Below are 14,725 nucleotides of genomic sequence, written 5' to 3'. Positions count from 1 at the left end.
ATATTCAGTTGCACTTAATCTAAGAAGAATTTTAGATTCCCCCCTAGAATAATGTCAACAGTTAAAAATGATTTTCACATCAGTTGCTGATATTAAAAAGATATTAAATACAGCAGATCTCAAGGGATATATATTCTAGTGAACATATTATTAGGTGCTTTGAAATGGCCAATCAGGGATTTCCCTGGTGGCGCAGTGGTTAATAATCTGCCTGCCGGGCTTCCCTGGTGGCGCAGTGGTTGAGAAGCTGCCTGCCAAGGCAGGGGACATGGGTTCGAGCCCTGGTCTGGGAAGATCCCACATGCCGTGGAGCAACTGGGCCCGTGAGCCACAACTACTGAGCCTGCGCGTCTGGAGCCTGTGCTCTGCAACAAGAGAGGCCCTGATAGTGAGAGGCCCGCGCACCGCGAGGAAGAGTGGCCCCCGCTTGCCACAACTAGAGAAAGCCCTCGCACAGAAATGAAGACCCAACACAGCCGAAAATAAATAAATTAAAAAAAAAAAAAAAAAAAAAAGAAATCTGCCTGCCAATGCAGGGGACACAGGGTCGAGCCCTGGTCTGGGAAGATCCCACATGCCACAGAGCAACTAAGCCCATGTGCCACAACTACTGAAGCCTGCACACATAGAGTCCGTGCTCCGCAACAAGAGAAGCCACTGCAGTGAGAAGCCCTTGAACCGCAACGAAGAGTAGTGCCTGCTCACTGCCAACTAGAGAAAGCCCATGCGCAGCAACAAGGACGCAACGCAGCCAAAACTAAAATAAATAAATAATAGCCAATCATTATTTCAATCCTCACTTGCTTTTATACATCCTATAAAACTAAGTTGAAATTTCTTTGTATTAAACTATTATAGATTTCCTCAATTTCCCTGTTCTGTACTAGAAAATCGGAAGCTTTGGCTAGTAGGAGATAATTAGATAATGTGCTGTCATAAACGATAACAATCAGAGAACAAAAAAACTTCATTCCTGGCCAACCCTTTTTCAAGAGTCTAAAGTGACTAATGTGGCTGCATAATCATGGATGCCACCGTAACCTGTTCTCACATTGGTCTTGGAATCTACATACATAATTTTCATCCACGTAACTTCACAGCTGTTAATGATGAGATGAAATGCTGATATGTGCAAGAAGTAGAGAGAGACAGGAAGAAAAAAAAAGTACGTTGGCAAACAAGTATGTTTGTCCCTTGTGGCTTGTGGGATCTTAGTTCTTCGACCAGGGACTGAACCCAGGGCCCCTGGCAGTGAAAGTGCGGAGTCCTAGCCACTGGACCACCAGGGAATTCTCCCCTTTCTTCCTCTTAAAGAACAGTTTTCTTGCCTTTTTCTCCCCCTCATTTTACTGCTGGCTTCTGACCAATTCCATTATTGCAGAATCTTTCAACTTTCAAAATTAAAAAGAAGAATCATTATGTTTGGCCATTCTACTATACTTTAAACCCAGAGACAGAATCTAAGTCTCATGTGCAAGAACCAGTGTGGGTTCACAGTACAAATCCAAGAGAAATGAAAACATATGTCCACACAAAAAACCTGTACACAAATGTTCATAGCAGCATTATTCATACTAGCCCCCAAATGGAAAAAACTCAAACGTCTATCAATTGATGAATGGATAAATAAAATGCGGTATATCCATACACTGGAATATTATTCAATCATAAAAAGGAATAAAGTACTGTTACATACTATAACATGGGTGAGCCTTGAAAGGGGCCATGTCTCAAGTGAAAGGTGCCTGTCTCAAAAGATTGTTTATATGGTTCCACTGACATGGAACACCCAGAATAGGCAAATCTATAGAGACAGAAAGTAGATTAGTGATTGTTTAGGGCTAGGAGGGAGGGTGGGGGATATAGGGAGTGACTGCTAATGGGTACTGGGTTGCTTTTTGGGGTGATGAAAATGTTCTAAAATTAGATTGTGGTGATGGCTACACAACTCTGTGAATATACTAAAAAAAAAATCCCTGACTGTACACTTTAAATGGGTAAATTGGGTGAATAATATGGTATTTATGTCTCAATAAAGCTGTTAAAAATAAAAGAATCAGCGTGGGGAGACAAAGTGTTAGGTATAAACAATGAAGAATGACTACAGTTACAATTGAGGTAAGCAGCTCAGGCTTTTAAAAAATTAAGCTTCCTTTTGTTCTCTCAGGACAAATAACCTAAAGAAAGAATTTTCAGGATGGAGAACTTCTAGAGGAGAAACATTTCTGGGCAAACAGCAGCCCTAAGACTCCACTCCGAGCACTAGTGGCCCAAATATCTAGCTGGACATTCTTAGAAGGTCCGACAAAAGTCAGGGAGCCCTACCCCTACAGCAGGGCTTCCTACGCAAGCTGGGTATGTGGAAGTTCAGATTCGCTAGTGGTGAAAAGTACTGCCATGAGGTATTTCCTCTTGGGAAACTGTCCTTCACAGAGACTAATAGAGGCAATATACCTGTACCATTAAGATCCTTTTCCTACATTTTGTTTTCATATACTTCACTGTTGGTAGCCAAGTTTTAGGCTTCAGTTTGATTTTAAAGACTTTTGGTTGTTTCTCTTTAAAATGTTAGCAGACATTCACTTATAATATCACTTTTTGATTAGAAAAAAGTACTTGGATATTTTTAATGAAGCCCAGATAAAATTCTAACTCGTTCAAGAAATATGCGTAAGAAAGTACAATTAGACAGAGTAAGCCCTTGATCTGCTTGCAATTCTGCCATCATCTTTCAGTTACTGCCGGCTCAGCCAAGGGAACTCCAGCTTATGTGAAGGTCTGGCTCTGTGAGCTGCATTTATACTCACACTGCCTCATCTGTTCTGGTCTGGATCACAAGTAAAGTCCATTCATCTTGTGTTAAATCTGCTTTTCTTTTTGGTATGGAGAAAGCTAAGTGAACAAGGTCAAGTAGAAACCTGGGTGGCAGCTGAAAAGCCACTGACCCCACTTACTATTACATGCCACAGAGCAATTTGCCTAACATCTTAGTCAGACACACTGGATTTAAACCAATATTTTGTCTTCTTTTTACTGTGATAAATATCCACACCAAACAGAAACCCAAAGCTCAGCTCGGTCTACTTCCTCTGTGCATTCAAGTTTTTGTGGCGTTGGGGAGGAGTTCCCCCCTTGACTCTGGTGGTTGGTGTTGAAGAGGAAGGTTTTTAGAAAATGTAGTACAAAGCTAATTTTCCAAAGAGTTTTTTCACCTGCCCCTTTTAAAATTTTTCCATGGCTGGAGAGTTTTGGTAGGAGGATAATACTGTCCAATGAGATGGATTATAATTCTGAGCTGCTACATTTGGAACTAGATGAAGGTCCAAACAAGAAGTAGGGCAGCCACTAAAATAGCTAAGATTACCTGCACTGGAGTTAAACTCACTACTGGCTCCATGGGACACAGTACTTCTGGCTTTCACCTCTGACCTACACACTCAAGGTTTACAGTCTTCTTTGTTCTCTTCTTAGTAATTCCAATTGCTTCCACTCCTGGACATCACACGTCATCAAAATGGCACATTTTGGACAATAAGCAAACACTCTTTGTATAGCACTGATTGGGATTTCTCTAATTGGTGTCCTCAGGACAACTGACTTTTTTTTTTCCCCCAAAATGACACAAGTTAGGCTTGCTGTTAGAAGAGAGGCATAAGGCTGATTATCTTCCTTTAAACTGTGGATATCCTATACCTGGAGACCTCTTTCTCTAGACCAACTTTCTTCAATTCTTTCTTAACCTCATCACCACAATGCACCTGACTTTAGAGAAGTCTAACATATGGAAATATTAAATGCGTACACTACTGTTAGTGGGTGTGATACAGTGATTTATAATAAAAAATATATATATTTGGTCTTTGTCCAGTTCCTGGCACAGAGCTGTTAACATCATTGGAATTTCTTTCTTTCTTTTTTTTTAACATCTTTATTGGAGTATAATTGCTTTACAGTGGTCATTGGAATTTCTTAAGTGATGTGGAGCAAAGAAGGTGTCTTTTGTTCTATTAATGACTTGACTCTATGAAAGCACCTAGGGATGGGGGCTGGTTGCCAGGGGAACCAACCGTGTGATTAGAGGGTTGGAACTTCCTTATCTGGGCAGGGGAGAGGGGCTGGAAGTTCAATGGATCACCAATAGCCAACAATTGAATTAATCATACCAGTGTAATGAACCCTTCACAAAAACCCAAAAGGGCAGGGTTCAGAGTGCTTCCAGATTGGTGAACACATGGAGATTTGGGGAGGGCATACACTCAGAGAGGGCACAGAAGCTCCGTGCCCCTTCCCACATACCTTGCCCTACGCATCTCTTCCATCTGGCTGTTCCTGAGTTATATCCTTTTATAATAAGCCAGTAATCCAATAAGTAAAATGTTTCTCTGAGTTCTGTGAGCTGCTCTAGCAAATTAAACGAACCCAAGGAGGGGGTCATTGGAACTTCCAATCTACAGACAACCCGGACTTGTGACTGGCACCTGAAGTTGGGGGTAAGGGGGGCAGCCTTATACAACTGAGCCCTTAACCTGTGGAAGCTGACACTATCTCCAGGTAGATAGTGTCAGAATTGAGGTGAATTGCAGGACACCCAGCTGGTGTCTGAGAATTGCTTGGATGTGTGGGGAAACAAGCCTCATATTGGTACTGGGTGCAGAATATTAGTGGGTTATTTCAAAATCAGAGTATCACACTTATCCCTAAGTGAACATTTATTTGATGATTCCTTGTTTCTACAAAAGTCCTCTGAATTAAATTTCCAGTCTTTTTAGCGTGAACACAATCAAGAAGTAGACTCTGGTATTTAAGAACTGGTATTTTAATATGTGATATCATAACTCTTGTTAACACAACAGTGCTACTGAATTTATTTATATTAGTAATATGCCATATTAGTCTCCTCATAACATCACTAGAGAGCAGACAGAAAAAAAAAGTCATCTTTGGTTAATCGATTTTGCATAGAGTCTGAAGAAACATCTGAACATCTTTTAGCTGATTACCAAAACCTTAATCGAGATGTTACATAAGACTTCATTAGCCTATTTTTGTGCCTGATTATTTTTCCAACAAAAATTTATTGTTGAACATCTACTTCGTGTATAAGGTATTCTGCTAAGTGCCAGAAATATGGTCTATGAGAGCGAAAGAAAAGTGATTACAGCACAGTACAATGCTTTCTTTCACCATTACAGAACTGTTGAAGAAATGGCGATGAGGTACTCAGTCTTTTAGGACAAAACAAAAGGTAAAGAAACCAAGAAAAGGAATGGCATATGTGGAGCTTTACCTGCATGCTTATTGCGTCTGTGGCTGATTCTTGGTGTGGATGAGCCATTTCCCCGTGGTAGAAAAAGGGCAGCACCTTTGACTGTTAGAAAGCTCTCGCTGATGCTATAAGGAAAAAGTAAAAATAAATAAATAAACAAGTAATTTAAGGAAGAAAATCAAAGAGTAAGATGAAGACCGACTTTGGGATTATTTTCTCTTCCCTAAAGTTCCAACCTCATGGGATGAAGTAAAAATAAAATCAAAAGAGCCTCTGATAAACAACAAGGTCCTTCCTACTGTATAGCACAGGGAACTATATTCAATATCCTGTAATAAACCATGATGGAAAATAATATGAAAATGAATACGTATGTGTGTGTGTATATATATATATATACACACACACACACACACATATGTATAACTGAATCACTTTCCTGTACAACAGAAACTAACACAACATTGTAAATCGACTATACTTCAATTAAAAAAAAAAAGAGAGACTCTGGTTACTCACACAGTCTTGTCTACTATAATTTTTCTGAAACAAAACTTACAATATTCTATGTACATTACACGGTAGCAGTTAAGAGTGAAGGCTTTGGAAATATAGGGTAAAGGCTCTGGAACCAGATGCCTGGGTTTGAATCCTAGCTCTACTACTTCCTACTTGAGTGAATTTTAGGGGGCCTAAGTTTCTTTATCTATAAAACAGGGATTAATAAATAAATTGAGGTTGTTGTGAGGAATCAATAAGAATAAGAAGCTTCTTAGAGTGGTGCCCTTAATAAATATTACTTTAACAGCTAACAGATCTATGGTTATCAATAACTAATAGATCTATGGTTGTCAATAATGGTGTTTCAACAGCGTTCTAATCAGACGTGAAATACGTTACAATGCTTAGCTACTAATAATAGATCCAAAGTTTGCATAAAAGACTTATATTTAAAATATACACGCATCACACTAAAGTGTTACTCAAAATTTTACTTTCACAAACTTGCATTTCCATATGATTGAAAAGGAGTAGTGCACAGGAAGTCTGGTCAACCCATGGAGTTTGCCCTCCATGTTAACACCCTTCATGTGAATGATAGCTCAACAGAGGTGGGGAACTACTGCTCAACAGAGAGGCTATTCAAAATACAATTACTAGTGGATATCCACAGAAAACAGAAATTGTATCTAAATTATTTCATATCGACAGACTAAGCCTTTCAATGTTATCTACAGAATCTGAAAAGGATAGAACTTCTAAGTCATTAATGGCAAAGTTTAGAAACACATAATGAAGGATTCCAAGATTGCTAACCATTCAGTGTTAGCTAATGTATTGTAAATTACACTGTGCTGCCTACTCAACATTTCCACTTGGAAAACTAATTGGCATTTCAAATTTACATTGCCAAAACTATTCTCTTGAGTCCCCTGCAAACCTGATCCCTAGCCTCATCCACCCAAGTTGTTTGGTACAAACATATAACAGTCGTCCTTGGTTTCTCTATTTCCAACAATATATATCTAATCCATCAACAAGACCTATGAGATTTATTTTCAAATACATCTTGAATCTGCCCATGTAGCTCCATTACTACTCTGACAATGGTCCAGGGTACCACTGTTTTTCACTTAGATTACCGTTAAAAAGTTTCCTTTTATTACAGAAAATTTCAGACATATACAAAGTAGAGGTAATAATACATGAGCCCCCCACATTCTCATACATTTCAGCTTCAATTCATGGGCAATTCTGCTTTTTCTATATCTTTACCCCTTTCGCCCTATCCCTGAAGTGAAACTAACCCCAGACATTATATCAGCAAAAATCCTCTAAACTGGTCTGTCTGCAACTATTTCTGTATCACTACTATCCACTTACCAAACAGCAACCAGAGTGCTTTAAAATATACAGATAAATATCATATAATGTCACTTTCCTGCTTAAAACCCACCAACAGCTTCCCTTTTTATGTATAAATTAAACCTGACGTCCTCAGCTGGGACCTCAGGGCCCTGTAACAGCTGATAAGAAGTTATTTCTCGGGTCTTATACCATCTCCCCTTTTGTTTACTATGACCTGGTTGCACTAGCCTTCTTTCTGTTTCTTCTATATTTCAGGCCCCTTCTCAGGGCCTTTGTGCTCTTTGTTTTCTACTTGGGACACTTTTCTCCTGGCCTGTCACTATTTAAGTCACAGCTCCAATATCATCACCTCTCCCCCCATCCCAATCATACTCTATCCTGTGGTCCTGTTTTGTTTCCTTCAGGATATTTATCATAAGCTGAAATTATATTTATTCACTTGTATACTTGATTGTGGTCATCTCCCTATGATAGAATATAAGCTCCATGAAGAATAAGACTTTATTTTGCTCAGCACTGTTGTATCGTCAACACTGGAAATAGTGCCAAGCACATATTAAGTGCTTGACAGATATCTGATGGATAAATGAATTCATCCCAGGAGTTTTTTTCCCCCCATACTCTCTTATCTGACCCATCCCTGAAACAGGAATTGTAATTTAGGACAAGAAAATAGAAATTCTGTAATCTCACAGGTAAAAAGTAATGATTACAGAATTCAATATATGTGGCAGATTACTGGGCTGTAAAATACAAATGTGTGATGATAAATTAATCGATTAAATGAAATTAAATCATCTCTATAACAGTTGTCAGTCCTTGATTCAATTTTATCATTTAATCATGTGGCATGAAGCTGATATACCTTTAAGGTAACTTGCCAAATAGACTGGAACGTGTCTTCTAAAAACAAACACAAGACTCCATAGCGGCCACTTTACAATTCTGCGTGCTGGCTGCCTTTGTTTTGTTTTGTTTTCATCTTTAAATAAAGCATTGCACTCTTGTGGTCTGTTGCACAAGTCTTGTCTCTTGTTACATTTGTGGTATGCACATGTCACCCTGCTGTGGGTCACTCTATTTCACTCACATTACAGGAACAACCTAAAACAAAATGTCTGAGCGACAGGATGAGTGGGGTACACCACAGACAGGAAATGACATTCACACTGCTGCCAACACAGCAACTGTCTGTTTTACTAAACGAAAATATTTTAAAAATAAAGGCTAAATAGTCTACCTATCAGCAGGCAAGTTACAGCTATGGGCACTTTGGTTTCCAGTACACAAAGTGGTCTCTACGTCTACTAAAGAAGTGTATTTGTTGAGAGCTTCTTTCAGTCATTCTTTTTGCGAGACAAAAGTAGTTTCTCTTTGACAAACACACCAACTTCCTGGTTTTTAGAGTTCTGGAATATTATTCTTAGATACATTTGTGGCTTATGCTTTAAAGCATATTTCTTAAGTGTCTTCTTTAAAATGTATGTAGTGCTTTCACAAGGGGAGGATTGGGGTGGAGGACAAGGGCCCTTGGTTAACTCAAAGCTACCTGGAAAATTTCTGATTATAAAAGAAAAACCAGGAGTCAAAGTCACAATTGGTATAAGGGAAAAGATGCCGTTCTATTTGAGTCATTTATACAAATCTCAATAAACTTTTCTGATACAACAAAATGCACAGCAGGTCCAGGTGGGCCAGGAGACTGCCCTAGTAGGTGCGATCTAGGCCCCCAGAGAGTCATGGCAGATACACTCTGGATGGTACGATCAATCCTCTTTATTCTGTGGCCCCAGATTATAACTCCCCAGTTATCACAAAAGTGGCATAAACTGTTGATCACAAGGGGACCAGGAATGAAAGTGTAGCTAATTACAAAAAACCCTTTTCATCACTGAAAAAAAGTCAAAGTTCTATAAACGCTATCAAAGATGGGATGGCAACATGGTGACATGGAAGTGAAAAAATAAAATTCGAAATCACCAGCGTTTAGGAGGATCAATTTCAACTTGAAAATTAAATGCTTTATTTGCATATGAAGAAAATAATATGTATATTTAATCACATGTACTTCAGTGTAAGGTAAAGGCTTAGTATATCTTGCTAGAATAGTGAGAGACATTTATTCGTCTTTCTGAAGCATCTGGCTAAAGATTCAATCAACACAGAGTTGGTCTCTAATTTAAAATCTAGAAAGGCAGGTGAAAACTTTTACATGTTTTCTGAACTGACCAGTTATCTAGAGCCTGGCCCAGGAAGAGGAATGCTCCAGTAAATTCTATGGAGCCATCTGTATGTGATTACAGATGTCCAAGTTAAACACAAACCTCAAAGGACTTAAGAACCCCCATATTAAGGAAAACACAAGATAAAGAACATTCTCCAAATCTAAAGTTGGAGAGTCATTAGCTGCTTGATGAGAAAACGACAAGGATCATCTTTCTAACACAGTGACAGTGACATTCTCCAGTTTTTATCAGAATACGTCTGAAGAACATCTACCCTTCTCTTGCCGTAAGGTCACTTGCTCAACAAATGGAAAGTCATCCCTAGTTTGATACATGAACTGAGCTAATAACAGCTAACTTGAGTAGATGCCCACTGTGTGCCAGGCACTGAGCTAAGCACTTTACATTGTTTCATTTAACCTTCACAACAATCCTATGAAGTAGGTACTATTTTTTACCCCCAGTTTACACATAAGAGACTGAGGGGGCTCACAGGTGGTAAATTATCTGCCCAAGATCATACAGCTAGCTAGCCATCCTCTGAGTAAAGATTCAAACCAAGTTCTGACTTGAAAGCTCATGCTCTGAATCACTCACTCTCTATTACGCTGTTCTAGTTTTATGATATAGTTTATGGAAGATGAAACACAATGCCTTCCCTACAGAACTTTTCAACAGCACAGAATTTAAAAGTAGAGACAGAAGTGAAAGAAAAGGGCTGAAATCCATTCAGATCTCAACTCTTATTCCTTTTTTGTTCCCCCTATCAAGGCCATGAACAGAAAGACTTTACTGAGGGGAATGAAGAACATCTGGCTGAGAGATGAATCCAGATGGGCTGGACAGTAGAGAAAAGAACTGGGAATGACAGTAGCGTTTTAGTCTCAAAAACAGAGGAAAGAGCACTCTGTTTTAAATAATTTGGGAAAGCACTCTGTGCCAATCCCTCCCAATCAAAAGCACTTTGCAAAGCATGAAACTCATTAACTGGCAGTTTCTTCTCAGGCAAAGTGGAGAGGAAAAGGTCAACTAAGTGAAGAAAATACTTAACTGTTCTGAGGTTGGAATAACCTTTGAGGAATGTGGCCAGGGTGGTCATCCATGACCAGCAGGAAGGCCAAAGAAGCAAAACAAAGCAATGACACACCTGGCCAAACTGCTACATGTTAGTTTGACAGACATTCTTCTGTTTTACATGTAACACACGACATGAAATGAATCATTCACTATGGTAAATCAAGTTTCATAAAGTGGGTGTAATGCTTTTACTTTAACATTAAAATGAAGAAAGTAGATTTTCATGTTTATAATGTTTCTAATGCCAAACTCTTGAGTTTGTTTGGCATTTCTGCCTGAAGCCAAAATTCATAGGTAAATTATTGTGTAATACGGATGGCATAAAATGTTATTGCACAAGGTAAGCTAGTTAGCATTTATGTAAAATTCGAATACACATAATCTGAACTGTTATATTTTTTATCTTGAAGAATATTCACTTATGGGAAACTTGCAAATACATTCCACTCTCCTAACAACACTCTCCCTTTCCTGATAAGCTTTCTCTGCTTATTTAGTTGCTTAATTTCAGATTCAAGGTACTAGGGCAGCTCTGTCAATCCCATTAGGTGGAAAGGAATTCATGTCCCCACTCAGTGTGACCACATCCCACAGAAAGGTAAGTTCATAATAAAAAGTTTCAAATATCAGACCAGAGGCCAAAGGACTACAGAGCTATCAATACTAGTGCCTACTGAAAAAGTTTGGCTAAATCCAAAAAACAGGAAGGACAAAATCACTGTGCCTTGATGGATGAAACATGGCTACAAAAGTCAAAAGCACACTTCAGGTAGTGAGAAAAGTTTGATTCTGTAATCCTAAAGAAATTTAGATTACAACGGGAGAAAATCCAAACCCAAATACTGTATGCACTATTCTCTGTAATTAAACAATCCCCAACCCCATCTCCAACATACAGGCCATATGTTCAAGCGACAGTGTTGGAATGGCAATGGATACCTGGGACCCTCTCTGCACCCAGAACATAAACTCCCAGATACATGCCTATGAATGCAGGCGGCAGGATATTTTCTCTATCAGCAGACAAGCAGAGGCTGGGGTACATTAGTAAACCGGTTATTGGCAAAGTGGATAAGAGCTTAAGGCAGTTCTTATTCATTAACTACAACCACCAGACCATTTTAGTTCCAGCTAATCTTCCTCTTAAACTCTGTTGCACAATGCCCAGCACAACTACCTTCAGATGCAGCTATTTTCCCCCCTTTCCTACTTTTCTACAACCTAAGAAGAAAAAAAAAAGGTCTGTCTGTTCAAGGCTGAGGGACAAATTCCATCAGGACTAATCTTCCCGGTCCTTTCCCTACAGATGATAAATTGGAGGGGGAAAAACCCCAGAATATTCCTTTTGAATGTTCATTTACTGATAAGATCTTGTAACTATCCCATTTTTGCCTCAAACATGTACATCTTAGAAATGTCCAGATAGAAACACAATCTAGGATCAATAATTTTATCACTGGCCATACAATTCAACCTTCTAATTTCTATAGATGGGGGCACATCTGAGTTGACATTTGTGGTTTCTGGCTGTCCAGCAATAGAGCTCTCCTTTCTAATTTCACCCTAGTCTCCTTTTGGGAATGTGCCTGGTCATGGTGACCCTCCAACTCTGGAACTGCAAGGGGCCTTGCAGGAAGCTGGCATGTGGTTTAGGCTTGGCCAGTTGGAAACTCTCTCCTGAATCTCAGGCAAGTGACCCAAGTGAGTAGGGAGAATGGGGGATGGTCACATTCACAGTGGGGAGAGTAGCAAGGTATAGCACAGTCGACTCCTGCTCCTGGGCTTTCCTTGAATGCCCTTTGCTCCTGCCTGTTCTCTAAGTTTGGTCTTCTAGTCTCCCATCCATTAGGTAAGCTCTGACATCCTTCTAAGAAATATTTTGCTTAAGATAGTTAAAATTCAGGGCTTCCCTGGTGGCGCAGTGGTTGAGAGTCCGCCTGCCGATGCAGGGGACACGGGTTCGTGCCCCGGTCTGGGAGGATCCCACATGCCGCGGAGCGGCTGCGCCCGTGAGCCATGGCCACTGAGCCTGCGCGTCCGGAGCCTGTTACTCCGCAACGGGAGAGGCCACAACAGTGAGAGGCCGGCGTACCGCAAAAAAAAAAAAAAAAAAAAAAAAAAAGATAGTTAAAATTCATTTCTGAGTTTGCAACAAAGAATCTGGTACATCAACTGAAGTTCAGAGATGTGAATGACTTGCCCCAAGTCACACAGCTAGATAGCAGTGGAGCACAGACTAAGGCCCATGTCATCTGAAACCCAGGGCGGCACTTTAACCCTTTATCTTAAGTTAGCAGTTACCATAACAGGACATATTTGCTGACTTAATAATCTGAAGCAACCAGAAGTTAAAAACACATCTGGTCAGTTCATCTAAAGAGAACAAAGGCAGGATTTCATGGCAAAGCCTGGTGTGATATTTCTTCTACTTTTCATGGTATCCTGAAAACAAAGTTCAGGTCTGGATAGGGAAATATTTAGACATACTCCCATGAGGCAAATACTTTCATGCTGTTTCTTAAAGTTCCTTCTTTTTTCTTTTTCCTTTAGTATGTTTGTTGGATATTAAACATTGCTTTAAAAAAATATCAAAAACTAGATGCCAAAAACAAGAAGTAAGAAAGACCATGAGGCCCAGGCATGAGGGCAAGAAAGCCTACATGGGAAAAGAAGTGGATGCCTGACCAGCCCTTGGTTCCTCTGCAGTCTTCTCTCAGACCAAAGGTGCTTCTTTCTAGATGCTGTCTGGTCATATACACACTTGACCTCCTGTCAGGGATTAAAAGTGTTTAGATTTTGGTTTGGAGTTTTGAAGTACTACCAAATAATGAAAGGCCAGAGCTGGAGGGCCCTCAGAGAGGGTCTAGGTCATGGCTCCAACTGGTAGTAGGCGGGCCTAATTCAGCACATTTTGTGAGACCAGCGCAGATGTAAAATCATTTTAATTTCTGAATACCTTTGAGAAGAGCAGCCACTCTCTCCAGCTCCTCCAGGCGGCCACCACCCCTGGAATTACACTGAGCAGTCTGGCCCCCAAACACTTCTGAGTTTGAGCTAAGATTCAGAGACCAGAATTTCTCATGACACTACTGCCACCTTCTAATCTCTGTCCCTTTGCAGCCACTCTACCAAGTCTCAGCCTCATCTCCAACAGCCATCTGCCAATATTCCACCTACCCCTCCTCAGAGAAATAAAAACAAATACTCCCCCCTCTCCCCCACCCACCACCACCACCACCAAAAAAAAAAAAAAAACAAAAAACCCTAGGTGCCTATGAAAGGAGTTGGTTTCAGGCACTTCCTAACACAATGGACCCTAGTCCGCCTGATGACTGACAGTGCCGGGGAGTTTTGTTTTCAAGAAGGTCCTCCTCCAAGGAGTGGAGAAACCACCTCAGCTCAAAGGAGCCCATTTCCTTTACAGGCTGAATTAATAAAGCTTCTCAGTCCTGTGGCCCAAAACTCTAGACTTAAATACTTTTCCTTCAAAAAGGTAAAGCCTAAAAGCTGTCTGAACCAAAGACTAAATGACCTAAACAGTTCTTTCTCACTATTTAAAATGCTGGATGTACTGATCACCAAGAGACATGACCAACATTACTTAGCACCAAATTTTAAATAGTTGGTGGGATTAAACAAAAAACAAAAGGAGATTAACTAAGAAAAACTGTTCAGCATTTGAAATATTATTTTATTTGCATGATTCAACAAATGCCTTTCCAGGTATTTTAAACACACCTGCAGAAGGAATGTAAGTTGGGCTTTTAAACACTTGGCCAAAACATCAATCCCTGCTTTCAGACCATTTCTCTTTCACCTTTACGCAAAGCCTCTTGTGAGGCTCAGGGCACCTTCTAGTCTTTGTTGCTGTCACCTTCTGACATCCTTGTCACTAGCTTTAATTTACTCCTTATTTTGCTCAATCTTCTCTCTTTTAACCCTGATTCCTACTACAATCTTAACAGATTCCATTGTTCATAGAGATGAACATCCAACAGCTTGTCCCCAAATTTCTTGTCCCCTTGATCTTCAAACACCTTCACCTGGACTCCATTTAGACTTCTAATTCCCAGAGTCCCTTTCGAAGGCATCAGAGTTTGATGGACTTGATTTCAGAAGCCAAACTCCCACTTTCTGACTACAACCCCCTCTCTTGTGACCTTCATGTGTTCACTCTCTCTTCAACCTGGTTGAGACTCCGGGCCCTTGATTTCTCAATTTTTTCCCAAGCCATCTACCTCTTTTTGGCTTTTCTTCCTTCCCTAACCAACCTAGTCCCACGTCCTAT

General features: G+C 40.0%; 1 protein-coding gene across 5 annotated transcripts in view; it reads right to left on the bottom strand.

Annotated features, from left to right (window-relative positions):
- The window catches only part of SSH2 (slingshot protein phosphatase 2), a 245,111-nt gene that overhangs the window by 63,832 nt on the left and 166,554 nt on the right, over nt 1–14,725 (bottom strand). For all 5 annotated transcript variants that reach the window (XM_029210906.1, XM_029210908.1, XM_029210905.1 and 2 more), the window contains one exon: nt 5,288–5,391. In XM_029210906.1, coding sequence (XP_029066739.1) covers nt 5,288–5,391 — 104 coding nt within the window. The remainder of the gene's footprint in view (nt 1–5,287; nt 5,392–14,725) is intronic.

The sequence above is a fragment of the Monodon monoceros genome, unplaced genomic scaffold (assembly GCF_005190385.1).
Source record: "Monodon monoceros isolate NGI ecotype Baffin Bay Population unplaced genomic scaffold, NGI_Narwhal_1 Super_Scaffold_9, whole genome shotgun sequence".
Classification (NCBI taxonomy): Eukaryota; Metazoa; Chordata; class Mammalia; order Artiodactyla; family Monodontidae; genus Monodon; species Monodon monoceros.
This window is presented reverse-complemented; position numbering and strand designations above follow the sequence as displayed.